The sequence below is a fragment of the Sinocyclocheilus anshuiensis genome, unplaced genomic scaffold (genome assembly GCF_001515605.1).
Source record: "Sinocyclocheilus anshuiensis isolate Anshui unplaced genomic scaffold, SAMN03320099.WGS_v1.1 scaffold130, whole genome shotgun sequence".
Classification (NCBI taxonomy): domain Eukaryota; kingdom Metazoa; phylum Chordata; class Actinopteri; order Cypriniformes; family Cyprinidae; genus Sinocyclocheilus; species Sinocyclocheilus anshuiensis.
The window spans coordinates 152,286-172,984 of record NW_015544207.1 but is presented as its reverse complement, the minus strand read 5'-3'; the positions used below and the strand labels follow the sequence as shown (position 1 = coordinate 172,984).

Here is a 20,699-nt window from a genome sequence, read left to right as displayed (position 1 = left end):
ACAAACTTTCCAGTGATGTCTGTGAGAAAGAGATATTCACTCGACAAGCTCGCGCATCTGCGCCGCCGCACGCTCAATCCACTCAGCGTGCTTTGCTCATCAGCTGGCGCAAATAAGCTATACAGGCATTAATACTGAATGTTTTATATTCATTGCATACATATACTTCGTAGACATCTCTAATAACTCCATTCTGCTGTCTGTTGTCGGTGTTTATTTGTCTGAATATGGCACTTATCACATGCTGTGTGGTATCGGCATTTGGTATCGGGGCATTTTAACGAGTACGAGTACAGGACCTCAGTATCGGTCCCGATACCGATACCAGTATCGTATCGGTGCATCCCTATTTACAACTTAATGGAAGTTACACCCATAATCCGAAATCATGTATCATGCAAAGCGTCATGGGGCATAGGAATAAGGTGCATAATGGTACAAAAATTCAGAGCAGAAAGTCTTAAATTCATAAAGTCATAGCATGAAATTTTCCATGCATTGTAAAAAATGAATATCCTAAACCTAAACATCCTTAAATGTGGATACATTGAGAAATTGAAGAAAATGAAGTGAGTTTATATTTAAAGCAAGAATAAATACAGTATCTGCCAGTGGCTTGTGAAAACTTTTTCCATAATTCAGTGTTTGTAATTTTTGTGAAGTGAATTAAAAAGTATTAGAGATTGGTTTGAAGTTGTATTTTCAAATGTTGCTAATACAACATATTGACACAGAAAATATGTTGATGTACTGTGGTTCCTTTTCTTGGCATTAAAAAGGTCTTAAAAGTCTTACATTTACCGTCAAAAACCTGCAGAAACAATTTTTGCACATTTTTAAATAGGACAATGGACTCATACATGTATAAACAAAAACAATGAAAAAAAAAGAAGTGATTTACCAGCCTAACACTTGAAACACACACCGAGCCAGAAATTGCATTTATATTAGTTTTATTACCAAGTAACATATGAATTTGCACCAAAATGCCTTACATGTTGATTGAACACACCCTTTGCAAATGGGAAGATACTTATGTAAAAAAAAAAAAAAAAATTCTACTGTCTTTTGAAGTAGATTATTTACTTTGCCACTCTAACTTTGCATGATTATACAGTTATTTGTATTTTATTTTTTGGATTTAACAATGTTTTCCCTGCGGTGCACAACCCCATTAGAACAGATCTGTGATCCAATTATGCAATTTTACAGGCTTAGACCCCTTAGGATAAAATCCTAGAATCACCACTGGTTTGAAAGTTGAACGTTTGAAAATGTGACTGAAAACCTGAGCATCTGAATGTGTCTCTGTGTGTGTTTTAAAGGACTCTGAAGGCATTGACATCATGCTGGGGGTGTGTGCCAGTGGCCTGTTGATCTATAGAGACCGGTTGCGTATCAACCGATTCGCCTGGCCCAAGATCCTCAAAATATCTTACAAGAGAAGCAACTTCTACATCAAAATCCGACCTGGAGAGGTAGAGAAAAAGGTCTTTTGAGATTTTCCAGGTTTTTCTTGTTAGATTTCACTCGTAGATGCATGTTGAAGCATTAGCTAGATAAGGATGCGTACTGAGACTAATGCTGTGGGCGAGAAAATGGGCAGATAATCTACATGATGTGGTTTTATTAGAAAAGAATGAGATGTTTTTTTGAGTATTTGAAATCACTATTCAGGCTTTCAAATTACCCAGTGCTGTGAAGACTAATGTAGGTGTTCTTCCACCGTTTTGCACAAAGAAACGGAATATTTTTAAGCGCATTGCTAATTACGCCACTTAAAAAATGCCTTTAATTATGTCTCAACAAACACTAGTTATATTGTTTGAGGTTCTGCTCTTTAGTGGTTGTCAGCTTGCTGAGTGCGGAAAGGATGAGGGTTTTAAAACATTAGGCTGAGCTGTGAAAATATTTTCCTAGTGGGCACAGAGACAGAGAGAAGCAGAAAACGAGTAGAGATGGGGTATTCAATCCGGAGAGAGGGAAGAAAGCAAGCAAAATAAGTTGCAGAGGTCTTTATTAAGTGTTAAGGATTCTGCAGTCTGCATTTATGGGGTTATTTCTTTGATTTTCCTCTCACAATGGGATTCTCGTCTTTGTTTAGCACAAAAGCATGGCATTTCTTTGACTCTGCTCGCTATGTGCAAGGGTCAAATATGAATGTTAAACAGTATCTCAATGCTTTTATTCGAGATGCTTCACTGTTCTGCATCTTATCAACACAACAGGCTCCATTCTGTGGACTTTAAGCTTTTAGATATTAATATTTTCTCTCATTCTTATGCAGTTTCTCTGCAGCATTCTTTAGAAATTCTGGTTACGTTCTGTTTGGATAAATAAAGGCATGCAGAATTGTGCCCTGTCGGTTGATTTGAGCTGTAGCAGCACACAGATTTTACACCTCGTCAAATCTCCTGTCAAGTAACACATTACCACTCTGCTTTCCCTTCACACCCCCCACTTCCTCCCCATCACATGCCCACACTCCCCTGCACCCCCAGTACGAGCAGTTTGAGAGCACCATTGGCTTCAAGCTTCCCAACCACCGTGCCTCTAAGCGCTTGTGGAAGGTCTGCATTGAACATCACACATTTTTCAGGTAGGCGCTCACCGTCCTACAACTGCCACAAAACTGGGCAGTCTTTTTTAAATGTGAGAATGCAGGTGTTTTGGTCTTGTTTGTTTCTTTGTGCTTCCATTAACAGAGTTGGAGTCTCAAAATGTGGGCCTTAACCTACTGTATGCCTCATTATCAGGTGCCATGGTTTAAATCTGAAATCCTCAGTTCCTGATCTGGATCTGGGGCTTTGTCTTCATAATTAATTTTCTTGTGTAATTATATTTTTTAGCTAATTTCCATTTGATTTTTTAATGTATTTAAAACTAAATAAAGAAAATATTGTTTTTTCTTTTTAAATTCTATTACATTAAGGCTTAATTGTTGGACCAGCAGATCTTGGTCTCGATCTTGGCCTTTATGAGTCTAGTTTTAATCTTAGGGAGTGTGGTTTTGGTTATTAGGGGACGTAGTGTTTCTGGTTTTGATTCCAACTCTGTTCATAGAGTGATGCAGGTATGACATCAGAACCCTGAAGTCTGATTCGCCGTTGGTTCTTTCAATTATTTTTTTCAAGTTATGAGTAAAGTAAAGCCTGTGGCAACTAGATAAGACAGTTTGGGGTGTGAGTGTGAATAAAACACCAAAGTATTGTCAAGTTATGTTTGTCACAGGCTTTATTTTTCTCATAAATTAAAAAAAAAAACATTATAAAACATCATAGGAAAATCTTGAGGGACCAAATGGTTCTGACGTCATACCTGCACCACTCTATTAAAAAGTGCTGACAGACTTCACTTGGGCTTTAACAATTATAATGTTCAATCCACTCTCATTCTGTTACATTTGGTCACATGTTTTCTTCTTGCATCGTTTCTGTATTTTCTCCTACAGGTTGGTCTCTCCTGAGCCCCCTCCCAAAGGTTTTCTTGTGATTGGCTCAAAGTTCCGCTACAGTGGGCGGACCCAAGCCCAGACACGCCAAGCCAGTGCTTTGATTGACAGGCCAGCTCCTCAATTTGAACGATCAATTAGTAGGAGGTACCTGCTGTCCCGCAGCATAGATGGAGGTAAGTAACTCTCTGATACCATCACAAAATACATTAATTGCCCAAATCATACTTCAGTTAGCACCTCTTTAATAGTTTTGATTTACAAATTTGCAAACCTATACTGTAAAATGTTATACTTTCAAAATGTGACTTCAAAAAGTGAAAGCTTTCACATTCTCCTGCTAATATTCTCTGTTCACAATGTTTGTAAAGTAAATTTGTCTTAATACCAAATACCAAAATACTTAATACCAAAAAATGCTTCTAGAATTGCAGTTTTAAAGGGGTCATATGATGCGATTTAAATTTTTCCTTTCTCTTTGAAGTGTTACAAGCTCTTGGTGCATAAAGAAGATCTGTAAAGTTGCAAAGACTAAAGTCTCAAATCCAAAGAGATATTCTTTATAAAAGTTAAGGGTCGGTGCCGCGGTGGGCAAGTGACGTAACCGGTGTTGCGGCTTAACACCGGTATCACTGTCAGCACCGTCTATCGCGACAAGCCTACCGTGGACAAAGCGGAGTCCAGCCTGGGGTCGACACATGTGGTTGCCACAAGCCCGCCCGCCGCCGCTCACTCAAGCTGGCCTCCGCTCACTCTAGCCGCCGGCCTCTGATTTGCCACTGATGATTCAAACGCGAGTTTTGAGCAGTGTAGAGTAGCGTTTGTAGTTTGTAATTTCTCCGATCTCAAATGCAGAAGTGGTTTTATGTTTACACGGCACGATGCAATGCAATGTGTAAAAAGACAGTATAAGTCAGGGGTGGGCAAACTTGGCCCTTCCAGGCCTGTGTTTTTTGAACCTTAAACCGCATAAACACATTTCTTTACACCAAATACACAAAATAATGTTCTTTTTAGCAACATCATATGACCCCTTTAATATTTAATACAGACTTTTCATTATAAATTATAAACAGCTGGAGTGAAGCACTGAATTGAAAAATAATCATGATAATAAACAAATAAACATTTGATTTGTCTCCCTTTTGCTTTAATAACAGCAGCCCTCAAACTGCATGAACTCCACATATTTGAGAATGATTCAAAGAACATCTATTGCTTCAATGGAAAGAAGAACATGGAAAAGAAATAGGACAAGAAAAGTTAGTTTATTTCCAGTTTTAAATGAGATTTGTCCTAGATGGCCCTAAATTCTAGATTTGTGGTCTGTGTTATTTCAATAGTGAGTTTCCTGTGAGGGTGAAATAGATCCCCATGCAGATTTCGCTCATGCTCAATTTGGTCACACAAATTTGCTGTTCTTCACACATTGCTACACTATTGACAATAGACAATGTTTGTTTGTTTTTTTGTCCGTGAATTTAACTAATGTGACCACACTTTTCACTTTTGGACCCTACTGTATACTGTATTTGTCAGGTCATCTACTTGAGACTTTCCTTTTATATTTGAAGGTGACAGTGGAGGAATAGGCTACTACATCTGAGATGTCTACGCTGCTTAGGTTTCTTACCCTACATTTGTTTCTTCTGTTTCAGAGTCTGCTTTAGGGGACACTATGGACCGACTCTCTCAGCACACCTCCAGCGAGCCTGTGCCTAATCTTCCCAGAGATGAGCTGGACCAGGACTACCTGGAGCCCAGTCTGTATCAGGACCTGGACCAAGATCACGAACAAGCTGAAGACCAGCGACTTGAAAGTGACTTCACTCCATCTAAGACTGTGGAGCTCAAGGTTCTGTGCACACAACAGTGTTTAGTGTCAGCTTCTTCATTTAGTTTTCTAATAAGTATTCTATTGAAAAGTAGTAGTTTTAGGTTCATACCATCTTTGCGTTACGGGTGGCAATATGTAACTGTTCTTCTGAGCAGATTTAAACAACTAGTTGCAAGAATTCCAATCACATTTTTTAACTAACTCTCCCCTTGCCATCCCGTCTCCCACTCCAAAACCTTTTCCTAACTTTGCCTTTCTTCTCTGCACCGGACTTAATCTTAAATATATTTCTGTGCCTGCCTGTTTTGTTGACATCTCTTCTAAATTTAACTTTCCAACCTCTCTACAAATCTGCCTCTACACTTACCTTCCTCTCCCTGTTTGCTAATTTCCTCAGTTTAATTCAGATTCTGCACTGTTCTTCCTGCTTCTAACCCTTCACTGCTGTCCTCTAACTATCGCTTCTTTCTTCATCTTCTCGCGGACAGAGGGAGGAGGCAGGTTCTCCTGTAGACTCTAAGACGGAGGTACTTTTAGTGTGATTTATCTATCTGTGTGTCTAATTGTCTGTCTGTCATTGTCTCAAATGCACTCTAAATCTGCATACACACTGCTAGCATGGCTTTAGAGTGCCTAGAAAAAATAGCAACGTGATTGCTATGTTGTTAGCCACATGGCACATCATGTAATTTTCCAGCCTTCATGGCTTTTCTTGAGATCCAGATGAGACCATTGTTCATAGCTGGATCATATAATGGTTATTTGTCAAGTATTTAAAGGAGAACTGTGATAATGTACTTTGATTGGCTTTGTTTTTTTGTCCCGCTTAAGTCAATATGAAATCACTGCTGATACTGTATTTCCTTAATACACATTCCTGGTCTTATTGTGTGCGATTCATCAGTGCACATTATTCCAAAAAATGCTTTAATCGTATGTCAAAATGTAAAATGTAACTTCATCAGCTTCATTACTTTCCTTTTTGTTGCCCAGGCTGTACTAGTGCAGAAAATAACTCTTTAGGCTACTGTTGTACAGAACGGAGGCTTTCAAAAAACTTACCAGTAGTGTATGCAATAATGCAAAGCATGTAACTAACATTATATTAATTAAGATTAATATAGGTTATAGCTGTAATAATTAGTAACAAACAATACTTACGTTTACAAATAACACTTAAAAAGGGACACATTTACATCCTCTCCACAATCCAGTGTTTTTCCTCATTGAATATCCTGTTTCATTCCCAAATATACAGAACATAACAGATTTAAAAAGGGTATGATTGCCATTTCATGTTGACTTTAAGAAATATATTGGGTCTTGTTCACTAACTGTATGTACACAGGAATAACATGTATTATATATAATATTAGAAATGGATTAAGTAACTGTACAAAGTGCTATTGTATTATATAAGTCTTATAACTGCATACAGTGCAATATGAGTTTTAGAATCAAACACTTGATTTAAGCTAAACATATTTATGCACATAGGCACCTGTTGTGAATTTGGCTGAAATTGAGCACTTTTTGTGAACATAAAAGTACAATATTTTTAGTGAGGGATATTTTTCCCAATTTTTTCCATCTGTTTTCATAAATCGAAGGATCACTTGTACAAACGCTTTCTTAAGTAGGGAGGAGCTCAGGGGCATTCTTCAGAAACAGAGCTGACGTTTTGCCATACTGCCAGATTAGTCTTGTCTTAGCACCATGTTGACTTAGACTATCTGCAGAACAGCCCATGTATTGATTTGTGCTGGAAAGGTTTTGCAGAAATTAAGTATGTCATTAGTGTATCGTTTATCCATGCTCACAGATAATTTCCAGAACATGCCAGTCTGCACCCCATAAGACATGTATGATGAAAAGAAAGCTCAGGAGATTTGTGTCACTGAATTTGATACAGTATGCCATGTTGCTCAATGTGACTAAGACAACTCTAAACCTGTGTATCTGAGGCAGTGAGACAACCTCTTTCACTCTCTGTACTTCCATGGCTGACATCAACGTCTGTATGAGAGTTCCTCTCTCTGTTTGGCTGCCTGCTTTATGAATTCAACCATGCTCTGCCTCTCTGTCTCCACTACCTCACTTTGCCTCTGCCTCCGTTCCTTGGCTTGCACCACCATCCCCCTTCCCCCACCACCCCTTTATCCCAGTCGGACCAGGACTTGGCCCCACGTCCTAAACAGGAGGTACTATTTCTCATCGATCAAATGCCTGAGCTGTCAATCTCTGTAACTACACGTGTTGCAGTTTCTCTTTCTTTCTGTAATTGTTTTCTAGAGGAAATAACAGAAAACTGAGCCAAGGTGGCAGTTCATCTGACATCTGTTACCAACGCCAGCATGTTTCATGCTTTATGTGCTGCTTTGTTGTCTTAAATGTTGACGATGTAGTGATTCATAAAGAAGAGGGCTCAAATCATATAGACAGATGTTTGTCATGATCTGTAGGCATCACAGTATTTACTGTCAAGTCAAGTCAAGTCAAGTTTATTTGTACAGCGCTTTTCACCCAGAGTTTTGCGACCTTAGGGAGCGTGATGGATTGTAGCGTGGTAGAAGACTAGTTAGGGCCTTATAGGCAAGTAATAATATTTTGTAGCTGATAAGGAACTTAATAGGTAGCCAGTGCAGAGACTGTAAAATTGGGTAATATGATCATATTTTCTTGACCTGGTAAGGACTCTAGCCGCTGCATTTTGGACTACCTAGACCTTCGTTCATCTTCGGAACACAATTTAAGATATTTTGATGAAATCTGAGAGCTCTCTGACCCTCCCATACTGTCCCTGTGTGGCAGCGCTGACCCAGATCCAGCGTAATGACGTCATCACGCCGGCGCCGCCACACGCTTGCGTCATGATACTGTTGTGAACGCGTGTCCACAAGTGAAGCAGCAGAGACGAAAATGTGGTGATAATATCGTTGTTATGTTTTCTTTGCGCAAAAAAGTATTCTCGTAGCTTCGTAACTTTACAGTTGAACCACTGATGTCACACGGACTACTTTGTCGATCATCTTGGTACTTTTCTGGACCTTGAACGTGGTAGGACCCTTGCTGTCCATGGGAGGGTCAGAGAGTCCTCAGATTTCATCAAAAATATCTTAAATTGTGTTCCGAAGATGAACGAAGGTTTTACGGGTTTGGAACAACACGAGGGTGAGTAATTAATGACAGAATTTTCATTTTTGGGTGAACTAACCCTTTAAGTAATTGCTGAAGGTAAGTGGTTCTACCGATTGACCTGTTTGTTTTATAGCAGTTCCTGGATAAACCAGAGGATGTGTTGCAGAAACATCAAGCCAGCATCAATGAGTTGAAAAGAGCGCTGAGAGAGCCCAACAGCAAACTGGTCCACAGAGAGAAACGTCTCTCTGGAGCCTCGTCTGGTAGCACTCCGGAGAAAAAATCTGTGAGTAATTGGTATTAAAAAGCAAAATGCTATATAATTAGTGTTATTTTAGTCTGATACTGCTTTAAGATTCCTGTTGTGGATTATTCAGATTTATGTCAGTACCGGTCTCGGATTTAGTGTGCCGAATGCTTGATTCGTTATTCATGCACTCTTTTTTTTATATGACTAATCTCTCTTTAAGTGGATGCTGTTGAACCATTTCATGTCATGCCTCTGGTCAAGTGCTAGCAGCAATTTTGATCTTTAATAGAATCTGGCTGGAGTGGTTTATTTGAACACAGCATGAATGCATTTTCTTTAATTACTGTTATAAAGACAATTATATTGTTTGATAATAAAGCAAATGGCATTTTAAGTACTTATGTACATAAATGTCTCCCTTTTGTTTAACTTCAAAACACCCATCCAACATTGTACATAAAATTCAACTTGATAACATGAATTTTTCCTCCTCAGATCAATAAATTATCTTGCGTCATAAGATTTTTTCAGATTCATATTGAAAATATATGCGCTATACAAATTACAGTAGAGGGTGTTGTTGGCACTGATAGGCCATTGAAATTGTTCACTCTATTGATATATAGGCCTCAGAGGATTCCCTATTGATTGAGAAGCAAGATGGTTGTCAAAGAAACCTGCCCCTCAGTAAAAAAGATGAAAAGAGCAGGAGTCCTAGAGTAGCTTCATTAGCCACTGGATTCAACAGAGAGACAGAAGACAAAATGAGAGGGAAAACCATCACCACACACAGTGTCATAAGAGAAAAACAAAGTGTAGCAAAAAGGACCTCAACAGAAACCATCCTATCACCAGAGAAGCCCCTGAGAAATCGTGCTAAAAGCCCTGCTTTAAGTTACAACCATTTCCAGGGTTCCGGTTCTTTGGAGGAGAAAGCATATGATAATGGGCACCCTCAGGACAGATGTTTGTCAGAGAACGTCATTCATACAAATGGATGTGATGAATATGCAACAGAGAGACTCTGGGGCAATAAAAAGTACATGGGAGTAACCAATAGAGAAGACAATGACTTGGCAAGGTATGTAGAGAGAAGCTTCGGAGAGGCTTCTCCCAATGCAGCCATGGACAAATATATGAGAGATCGATATAATGAAAACCGGTGGGAGAGGCAATCCTGTGAAACAGAATCAGAAAACACCAGAGCAACCTTACAGAAGCAAACATCTAAACCGGATTCAAAGGATAAAGGCTCAACAATCCAGAGACATGATTCTACTGCAAGCGACACATCACAGTCTGAGGTGAAACGAATCGTTCCACTGAAGCCTGAGAGGTCAAAAAAGTTGAAAGGCAATAAAGGAGCCAAGCTGCAAGGACAACCGAGTGAAAAAAGCATTTCAGGATCATTTGATGAAAGTGAAGGGACCAAGTCTAAGGAGGAGCAAGTTGGCTTTGAGAATGCCCTGGACAGCTTGTCACAGCCCAGAAATTCTGCAGCTTTAGAAAGCACTGGAACTTTTGCCAAGCAAGACTGGGCGAGTAATTGTCACAATAGGGAAGTCAGAGAATATAGCTGTCAGTCTCTCCAAGACAGGCCCCAATTAAGGGATCTCAAGAACAATGCAGACCACAGACTTAGTATCGAACAAGATCAGTTTCTTTTTGAAGATCCATTGTTTATGTTTGACTTTCCCACCAATTCAGCATTTCCAGCATTTGACCAGATTCCCCCTTTATACCCACCTGTAAAATCCCAGAGGGCAAGAGATACACGTACCAAACCTATCACCAAAAGCGATTCTGGCAACAGTCTTCACAAGAGCTCCACAATGGAATCTTCCAAGAGGAAACCAGTGGTAACAACTGCTTGATAATCTGCTTGTCACTCACAGGAACTAAAACATCGCATGAAACGGCACATCCATATCTATAGTTTTGCATAATGCACATGTCAGTAAACATAAGCAACCTGTTTCTGAGGAGAGTTGAGTAGAACAGTCAGCTTTTTGTGTAATCGTAGCATTGGCTGATAGAGGTATGAGGTACTATAACCGCTGTCTGATTGGATGAGGACGTGCCACTTCCTTTTCCTCTCCTTCCTCTGCACAGCTCAACATCTGCTTGCGCATTTGAGAAACACTTAGGATCTTCCACATAATCTCCATTGCTTAAGCTTCAGGCTTCCGTTCCACTAACTTTCCACCTGATGTGCGGCCTTTCCTTCCAACATTCTTTCTCTTGTTCCCTCTTACCAGGCATGTAGGGAATGGTTGTTGCAAGGAATCAAAGGCCTGTGCACCATATTGTTATGCTAAAATGCCATTTTTGCAAACAAAAGGGCTTCTGCAAGACTTTCAAAAATGGCCATGGTATTGTTCATAAGAAGGGCTCTGAAAGTTGATTTAACAAGGAACGGTTGTAGCTATCATTTAGAATATAATATGCCCATCTTCATTATTAAGGATTTTGAATTTGCTCTTTGACTTGGCTGGAAAATAATTGGTCAATAATTTATTTTACAACAAATTGCAGGAAACCTTGAGGGCTTTCTCTTTTTTATGCAAAAGCCCACGGAGCTGCAATTTCAATAGTCACCAGTTGTTGTCAAAACAGATACTACCGTATTTCACTCAACATTGAAACTGAAAGAAATTAATAAAAAATAAAAAACCTGGACTAGAAGAGCCTGAGGAATAACCATGCAAAATGATGTCTAATATAGATATAATGTTCTGATTGATTAAAAGGCTCTTTAGTGGCACTTGGTGCAAAATTGCACCCAGCTGCCATAATATATTTTAACTTTCAATTGTTGTGGTGCAATATGCTGTACGCTCTAGTTCACACTGTTGAAGACTCTTTGTCTACATTTGTATCTGTGTCAGTCAGTGTATTCGGTCAGTTATATAAATGTCTGGTTGTTGGTTCAGAGCCTAGTCTGGGCTCCTTCCCTGTTATCTCAAATTTCAGTGCACTAACTTTGCATTGCTCTTCCTATTATTTCATCTCATATTCCAGGAGCCCCTTCCCACTCCAGCAATTCATGCGGAGCCTCAGGAGGAAGCCCAGGTGCCTCATTTTTCCACTCATCTTAGCTACTGCTACCTCCTTGCTAACCCAAAAGCTTTGACTTTCACATTTTTGTACACATAAGCACTTATATTTGCCTTCTGTCTTCTGCTCCCATCATCACAGCATGAATTAAGTGCATGATCCAAACCATCCTACACAACAATCCTACACAGAAATGTCATTGAATGCATCCACCACATGCATTGATTCCTTGGCACAGTTTAGGAAGTTGCCACACTTAGCATGAATTTAACATGAAGTTGTAAAAATGGCTATAAACCCTGAAATTGCTGTGAAGGAATAATATATGAACTAAACATACAGAATTGCAGTACTCTACCCTTGGGTGAACATTTTCTATCAGTATATTATTGTCTCAGTTTTTCCTCAGAGACATGTAACACTTCTGACATTTCAGTTAAGTCTTTTGAGTTGAACTAACCCCTGCATCCCTACTAGATTCTTTAACCATCAGTCACCACAATGTTGTCTCATTCTTGTCTTGTGAAGAAGATGTAACATCCATTACACTGCCTTGTTTTACCTGTTGTCAGTCAACATTTGCTCTTGTAGCATAGCTGGTTCCTTGCACCAAGACCTATTTTTCTGCTTCTTCAGAGAGAGCCCTGGGAGAGACGCTTAGGATCGGTGTCAGAAGATGATCCTGACCCAGACACTCTATACCTGAAGGAGACCCACCTGGGCATTGAGCGCAAATGCTCAAGTATCACTGTTAGCTCAACGTCCAGCCTGGAGGCTGAGGTGGACTTCACTGTGCTCATGGACTTCCAAACGGGTGTCGAGGAATTTTCTAGAGGCATGACTGAGCTGGGGGAGAGAGACTTCTCATCTGAGTTTGGCCTCTCTGACCGTCCCACCCATCCAGCCTTTATACTGGGAGCAGATCCTATCTATCTTCCAGAGGAGAGACCTGTAGAAGTACCAAGGCCCGTAGAGAAACCAAAGCCTGTTGTAGAACAGAAGCCACCGGAGGAACGTAAACCAGAGGTAGACAAGTGTCTTATCTCTTTCAGCAAAGTGGCTGGCTCACCCAATCACTGGTCAGAGTAAATGTGTAAATGTGCTGATGGATGAAGTCACATCCCATTTTTTCTCACATTCTACAGGGCATCAGAGCAAAGCATGAAATTACATTGGAATTTGAGTTCATGATTGATGCTAATTCCATTCCATTTGATGCTGCCCTCCATAGTTCAGTCAGTCAGTTCAGGTTTGGTTTCTTTTGATTTAAGAATTTTGTTATGTTTTTCATTGCTTCTTATTCTTTTCTTTTGAACCATAACTCACCGTATGCTGCCAAGTTCATTTGATTGGCACTGTGTTTCTTAAATCTCATGATCATTCCCAGGTTTCAACTTAATCCGTTTCATTTCTTTCCCAAGCCTTTTGTACCTAAGAAAGCTCCTCGGTCAGTAAAAGCTGCCCAAGCCCTGAGGAAAGACTCTACAGAACAAGCTAATACCCAGTCGATGAGACGGGAGAGCTCTGAGTCACCCCCAATCCATCCTCTCAGCAGAGAGAGCAGTGAAATCATTGCCTCCCAAGCTCTGAGGAAGACCGAGGTCAAGATCGAGACACAGCCCAACGGCTCCGAGGTCACTACGACCATAATGGAGATTGCAGACCCGGTAAAGACCTTTTAGCTCATTATATGTACTTTACTGGTGATATGTCACTGTACGATTGGTTAGAGAAACATGCTCTGAAGACTGTAATTATGTCAATTATCATCAATTACATGAGTGAAATTCCGTTCTTTTATTACTTACATGCACTGTGGTGGATCTTGTAACTTCTGTTTGCTGTCTTAGGACCATGGCATCAGCGGTATGCGAGAGGCCGCATACTCTATGACAGAGAGAATCTCTCCTGTAAGTATTTTCATCGGTGAACTTGAGTTTCCATACCTCCTTCTGTCTTTGCTTCTGCTCTATCATTTTGTCTGTTGCTTTTATTTCCACCTTTAGTTCCAGAATTTGTTTCAGATGGCTTGCATTATTTGTGAGGTATAACACTACCTTATAGATTTCTTGTTTTGACAAGTGTTTATTCATTATATCCTTGAACAGGTGAACCTGGGATCATTAGCTAGAGATGGTTCACCTTTAATGGTGACTGAGAATGTAACATCAGCCACTACAACTCATGTTACTAAGGTATCTGAAAAAAATATCTTCCGGTAGTCAATTTTTTAGGAAAGGCCTTCTTGGAGGGTTGAAAATGTACATATATATGTGTTTCTGTTTTGTAGACGGTGAAGGGAGGCTACTCGGAGACAAGAATTGAAAAAAGGATTATCATTACTGGTGATGATGATGTTGATCAAGATCAGGTAGGTGCAGAAGGAACTAGGGCTGGACATTTATAATGAGATATATGATTTATATCAGCTTTAGAAGGGTTAGTTCACTAAAAATGAATATCTTGTCACCATTTAGGCTACTCATACTCAGATCATTCCAAACCTGCAAGACATTCATTCATAGTTGGAACACAACCCTTACAGAAAAACCACATGAACTTCACATGTGAAAATCATGTTAAAACGTGGTTTAGGAACATTTTCATGGTGTAAATGTGTGAAACCCATGTGATCACATGTGAACACGTGATCACATATTGCAGTTTTTCACATGTGATCACATGGGTTTCACACATTTACACCATGAAAATGTTCCAAAACCACATGTTTCGTGTGCGTTTCACATGTGATCACGTGGGTTTCACATATTTCACATGTGATTTTAACATGTGAAGTTCATGTGGTTCCCTTTCATGGGAACTTCGAACTGCGTCCTCTAGGGGTCGCTATGGGGAACGCCTCGTCGTGACCCGTGTCTGAAGCATACATTGAAAAAACACCAACTTGTTGGCCGGCGACAGCCATGACGTCACTACCGGTGCGACTATAGTATAAATAGGCGCCGGGAGCACACATCATTCTCTTCTTCGTCTTCATTGACTGTTTTGTTTGAAGCGTGCATTTCTGTGGTAAAAGCGATCTCTATTTATCTCATTATGGCGAGCACTAGCAAGCATTTAAGGATGTGTGCATCCGTGTTGACGTTGTTTAACATCTGATGACACACACGATCTATGCGTTGTTTGTTTGGGCAAAGAGCACGCACGCGATGTCTCCGAGGGGGCAATCGGCGTGCACTGTGAGCGTTTTTTCCGAGGGAAAAAGCTCCGCTCTCGTTTACCCCTAGAGGACGCAGTGTCTCGTTCCCTACTCAGGGAACCATGGTTACATAAGTAACCTGAGACGTTTTTCTGTAAGGGAAATTAAGATTTTTTTTAATAAAACCTGAGATATTTCTGTCCATCCATTGAAAGTCTAGCAAAGAGGAATAGCCTTTTACTCTGTTGTTAGCAGTGCAGTGCTTCTGGGACCAGTTGCGTTGCGAGACAGTTTGCTCTTGCATGAACAGCCATGTAATGAGATTCTCTTGTGATAACATATTTTGAGATTTTTTTTTTTTGCACCCAAAGCAATTCACATTGCTTCATAAAATCTGGAGTCACATGGATTTCTTTGATGATGATTTTTGGAGTGTGAATGTTTAGACTACCTAGACTAATTGCATTGATGGACAAATATCTCGGTCACACTTTTGTTGTCCAAATTAGTTTGGGGACCAGTTCTCACTTCTATCAACCATGACTTTTGCCTCAATAGACTCCTAATTTGCTGCTTATTAATAGTTAGTAATGTAGTTAAGTTTAGGTGTGGGGTAGGACTAGGAGATCTAAAATGTGGTCATGCAGAATAAAGGTCCTTCCACACTGAGTCCAAAATTTTCGTATGCATTTTTTTAATATTCATCATCCTAAAAAAATCATCACACACCTCACAGACCTGAGTCCGATTGCATATTAATTAATTATTAATAATGATTTTGTTTTCCTCTCTCTTCTTAAAAAATGAAAAAGAAAGAGGAAATATCGGGTCCATTCAATCCTGAGATAGTGTAGAGAGGAAGGAGAGTTCCAGCTCCTTATTAAGGAGCTATGGGATTATCCCAGGCGATTCAAAATTTACTTCAGGATGTCAGTGGCTCAGTTTGATGCTTTGCTAGCGATACTGGAGCCACATATAAAAAAAACCCCCACCAATTTCCATGAACTCAGTGTGCAAGGACCTATACAGTGCTGCAAGATGAAGTGGATCAACTTGTCAGATTCCATTCTGGATTTTGGCGTTCGCTTGTACCGTGTCTCTGAATTGTCAAAACACCTCCCAAAATGCTTGCTATGGATGCGAAAAATGCAGAAAATCGAACCTGATCTGAATTTTTTAATGATGGACGAAAGTTTCGTAGGCAGCGTGTAAACGCGATTGACACGTGAGGTCGTATTTATATTTTAACATGTGAAAATTTCATACTCAGTGTGCAAGGACCTTAAAGGCACAATATGTAAGATTTTTTTATTAAAATATCCAAAAACCACTAGAACAGTGTTATATATTTTGCTGACTTGTGTACTTACATTATCCCAAATGTTTCGAAGAATGTTTAAATCCAGAGAAATAAGCAATTTTAACTAGTGACACGGACCGTGTCCATAGTGTCATTGTGTCGCCTGCCAATGACGTCATAACCCCTCGATTTCCGGTTTTGTTTTGTAGAAAACATGGAAACACCAAAGACGCTTTAATATGTTGTGCGCTTTATTAGACCGGTGACGACCGCACAGAGTAGCATAATAACAGAACTTTCAAACGTATCTAGTATGATAAAACAGCGCTGCTTTTTTCGCCACATACGCACGACCGGAAGGAGCGGATTGGGGATGAAGACGACAACTCCCATGATTCCACACCCAGTCACGGAGTCATCTAACTACGCCTTTGTTTCTGTTTTTTTTTTAATACGCGCCCTCTAGCGGCGAAAAATTACATATTGTGCCTTTAAGGCTTTATACTAATAAACAGCTAATATGATATTTATATGTATGGTAATAAGTAACTAGTTAGTAGTGAGAATTGGTTCTTAAAATAAAGTCTCTTTTTTATAAAATTTTATTTTTGAATATTTTATTAAAAAATATTGTCATTTGTGTTACGAAGATGATCAAAGGTCTTACAGGGTTGGAATAACATGAGGCTGAGGATAGGGCTGGGCGATATAGCTAAAAAATGTATCAACGATAGTTCGTGTTTGTGTGTGCTGTCTGCGTGTCACTCATAGCACGTGCCTATATCGTGCGCTATATCGAACATTTTTTTATTGTTATCGAAGAAGGTGTACCGTCGATAAATATCGATACCGTTTTATCGCCCAAGTATTTAAATGATTTATCTATGAACATCATTATTTTTTTTATAAAAAATACCCCCAAAAATATTAACTTCACCTCCCCTCGCAACAAAATCTCTTGAAAATCTCAGTGATGACGGTGAGTAATTCCTATCCTCCAGCAATTTATCACTCACATGAGATTACAGAAATTAGCAAACAACAACGATTCAACTGGTTCCTGATGGACAAAATCAACATCATCATACATTTTTCTTGTTATAGAAGCCATTTCAAAATATGTCACAATAGGAAAGAAAAGAAAAATCTGCTTCAAGCTGCCTTTAAAGGGCAAATTAATTAGTCAGAAAGCATATTACTAATTCATTAGCTGCATGTTTCTCTCATTTAATTTGAGAAATAAATTACTTTTTCACAGGCGCTTGCCATGGCAATAAAAGAAGCCAAGCAACAGCACCCTGACATGTTGGTAACCAAGGCTGTAGTTGTCAGGGAAACAGAATCTTCCACTCAAGATCCACATGAGGAATCGAAGGTATTTTTCACCGCTAGCCTCTGCATGCACAATTAATCCATCCATTTCAAAAATGCATATTATGGTTTCACTTCAGTATTTATCTGTCATACTGAGCCTGCTGGTGTATAGCAGTTTGACAAGGGTGTAATGACATGTCAAAACCAGTTCAGTCAGCGCTGTGTGTTAACTCTACGTGGACGGCACTGACAAACACACTCTTTTATTTTACTGCAATCCGTGCAGTTATCAAAAATCTATGGCAAGCCTTATTGTGTTCCATCTTACAACAGCAATCACTTATTGGCAATGAAGTGGATCTTCTAATAAATGGTTGTTACATGATCTGTTTATTTGTTTTCCTCTCCATTAGTCCTGATCTCCTCAGTTCTCAGGACTTCAACGGGAAGCAACTGTTCCTCAGTGACTGCCAGTGGGTCGCCAACATCTACAGACCTCTTATTCTAAGCTTCTAGCTTCCACTTACATACACGGCACTAACATTTACACATGCACACAAACACATGCTGCCTCCCAGATGTCGGAACCTATTCCTTCTCATGTAATTTCTATTTTGTGTCTACATTCGCTGTGGTAACATGGACATACTGGTTCAGGAGGCACACGTTCTCCTTGGCTGAGGACCGCTGGGGAAGGCCAGACTCAGCATCACATCGATCAGATGATTTTGCCGCCATTGTAGTCTCTTGCTTTTTCTTCACAAATGTGAAAACTAACCAAGCGTACTATCGACAGCCCGATGCTAACATCAAGCATGAGGCATGGGCCTTTTTGATGAACATTGCTGAAGATTTAGCTTAGTGGAGTGACAGTAGTGTCTATTGAGTAGTTTTTTCTAGGGTTCATTGAGATATAACACAGAAGATCTTTTTGCAAATACTGAAGTGTAGGGAAAAGCCTAGCTAACGTACATACAGTATGTCGTGCTTCTCTGATCAACAAACATTATGTTGCTGTTAAATTCTGAACCTCATCTGCATGTGGCAAAGCAGGGTTTAAAATGTTTTCATATACAACCAACTAACTAAAACCTCTGGTTCAGTGTCCTTATAAACCAGAAAGAAAAATGGGACAGACTGTATTAATGTATGATTGCCAAACCCTTTGATGGTCCTCTGAAAAGTATTTCTTTCCATATTAGGCATAATATGGGGATAGTGGACTTGCACATTGTTCCAGAATTTTGATTTACTGATGTATTTTTTTTTATAGATGTCTAGAATTTTTTTGTTTATTTGTTTTATTTCAGAAACCCTTACATATACTTAGTAGATATAATGAACAGAGAAAAATTAAAAGCGCCAATTTACAGTCCAAACATTTCAAGGTACCAGTAGTAATCTAGCTTTAGTTTTTAGATTCAAAATATCCCCAAGTATGACATTGTTTTGAAATGCACGATACAAAAAGAAAGACGTTTGCTTGTTGAATGCTCTATTTCATCTACACATATTGTTAAACTGAAAAAGTCCAAAGAAACTAAACCTAATTTGAGTTCAGTACATGCTGACACACTTAACATAATTAATCAATGTGTTATGTGCATGTGCATTTAAACAAAGTGCAATTTATTAGGATTGCAGAAAACAATTTATAATTTTTTTCCCAACAAGCCAATATTTAACAAATTCCCTACTGCTCTATATGTTTGAGACTTCTGTGATTTATTTCTTTTTACAATGTTCCTTCCCACACAATGCTGTGCCAACGAACTAATGATTTTTAAACACAGTTAAAACTGTTCTGATTTGTTAGATATGAGACCTTTTTATGTGTAAATGTCATGAGCCTGTGGTTTTCAGTGAAGCGTGACCCTTGAGACATGATTCTCTGTACAAACGCTCCTCAGTGAAAGCAGTAGAGATCCTGGATGAGACAGGACGTATATGTGTTCTAGTATTGAATGGATGAATGAGCTTCGAATTGTGTATTGCCAAATTAAAAACTTTATATTAGGATGAAAGAAGGCCAGGATAGCTCTTAATAACCTTTGCTAACACGGTAAAGGCTTGTTGTTGTGTAACTAATGCATTTGTTCAGGACTGTGCACTATGTGAAAATTAACACTTTACACAACCTGCAGGTATCAGAAGGGAAATTTGTATACATCATACTTCCAGCTCGTACAGTTACTGATTTTTGAGGACACGGGAGCTGTTCTTGAATATAAAGAAAAGAAGTGCCATGCAAAGGTTGATAGTTGGATTCCTAATAAACCACAGCATTTTTTCGCCAGCCCATTTGCTAAGCCTGTCAGAGTTTTGTCTCTTTACAAGGCAATGTCCTTGTTTACGCTGTACATGTTGCATTTAAGATTTAAACTGAGGAAAAAAAAGTTTAATCTTAGAAAAGTACTTTTAGCATCAATTTCCCTGAGATTCCACCTGCAGACACTTCTGTTTACAATGCTATCCTCTACTAGCTACTGCTTGGTTTTGTGTGTTTGCTGTACAGTGTTCGAAATAAATAAGATCCATCCATGTGGTGAAGTTTGCTATTTGTTGCATCTGAGTTAAACATTACATTACTGTAAATTGTGTATTATCCAACAGCGGTTTATGTACAAGTATTTTCCATTTTTGTGTATTATCCAACAACGGTTTATGTACAAGTGTTTTCCATTTTGTTTAAGAAATGTTGCATTAGTTCTGTCGCACTGCCCTCTTGTGGTCTTCTGATTTTAGCACAAGGGAGAGTGTAATTGCTCCCTGAAATATTAACAAACAGTACAGAGTTGTCACTAATATCATCAGTTATCATCAGGATTAACCCAGTAAAACTTGGCAAAAGTAAAAATTAACAGATAAAGCAAATGGTCACCGAACAGCTAAATTTGGCGCTGTATTCCAAACTTTGCCACTTACATGATTGATGCAGAATCGAAGACAGCTTTTCTGAGGGAAGGGTTGTCCAGTTTCACGTCAAGGTGTTTTAATATTATCAACTCAAAATGCTGGCAGAGTGGTTGCTTTTGCTCGTTTGCTGTTTCCTCTTCAGGAACTCGAGCTGCGTCGGAGGACGCTTCGGGAACGCCCTTCAGCGTGACCGGCTCTGAACCTCGTGTGTAATCAGACCAATAGATGGGCGAGACGTCACGGGCGGGTGACGTAATGACCAGGAAGCTATAAAAG

At 39.3% G+C, this 20,699-nt stretch overlaps 1 protein-coding gene across 5 annotated transcripts in view; it reads left to right on the top strand.

Moving 5' to 3' along the window:
- LOC107696976 (band 4.1-like protein 1) overlaps positions 1–20,040 on the top strand; it is a 63,593-nt gene extending 43,553 nt beyond the window's left edge. The window contains exons 9-23 of one of the 5 annotated variants that reach the window (XM_016497558.1): positions 1,326–1,478; positions 2,502–2,599; positions 3,452–3,627; positions 5,110–5,306; positions 5,777–5,815; positions 7,454–7,489; positions 8,560–8,712; positions 9,303–10,535; positions 12,370–12,759; positions 13,155–13,400; positions 13,584–13,643; positions 13,842–13,928; positions 14,024–14,104; positions 17,452–17,568; positions 17,921–20,040. In XM_016497558.1, the coding sequence (XP_016353044.1) occupies positions 1,326–1,478; positions 2,502–2,599; positions 3,452–3,627; positions 5,110–5,306; positions 5,777–5,815; positions 7,454–7,489; positions 8,560–8,712; positions 9,303–10,535; positions 12,370–12,759; positions 13,155–13,400; positions 13,584–13,643; positions 13,842–13,928; positions 14,024–14,104; positions 17,452–17,568; positions 17,921–17,926 (3,072 nt within the window). In that variant the 3' untranslated portion in view covers positions 17,927–20,040. Of the gene's footprint in view, positions 1–1,325; positions 1,491–2,501; positions 2,600–3,451; positions 3,628–5,109; positions 5,307–5,776; positions 5,816–7,453; positions 7,490–8,559; positions 8,713–9,302; positions 10,536–12,369; positions 12,760–12,878; positions 12,983–13,154; positions 13,401–13,583; positions 13,644–13,841; positions 13,929–14,023; positions 14,105–17,451; positions 17,569–17,920 lie in introns of those variants that run through there. The other 4 variants (XM_016497557.1, XM_016497556.1, XM_016497559.1 and 1 more) reach the window with 4 other exon arrangements.
- The last annotated feature ends 659 nt before the right edge of the window (positions 20,041–20,699 follow it).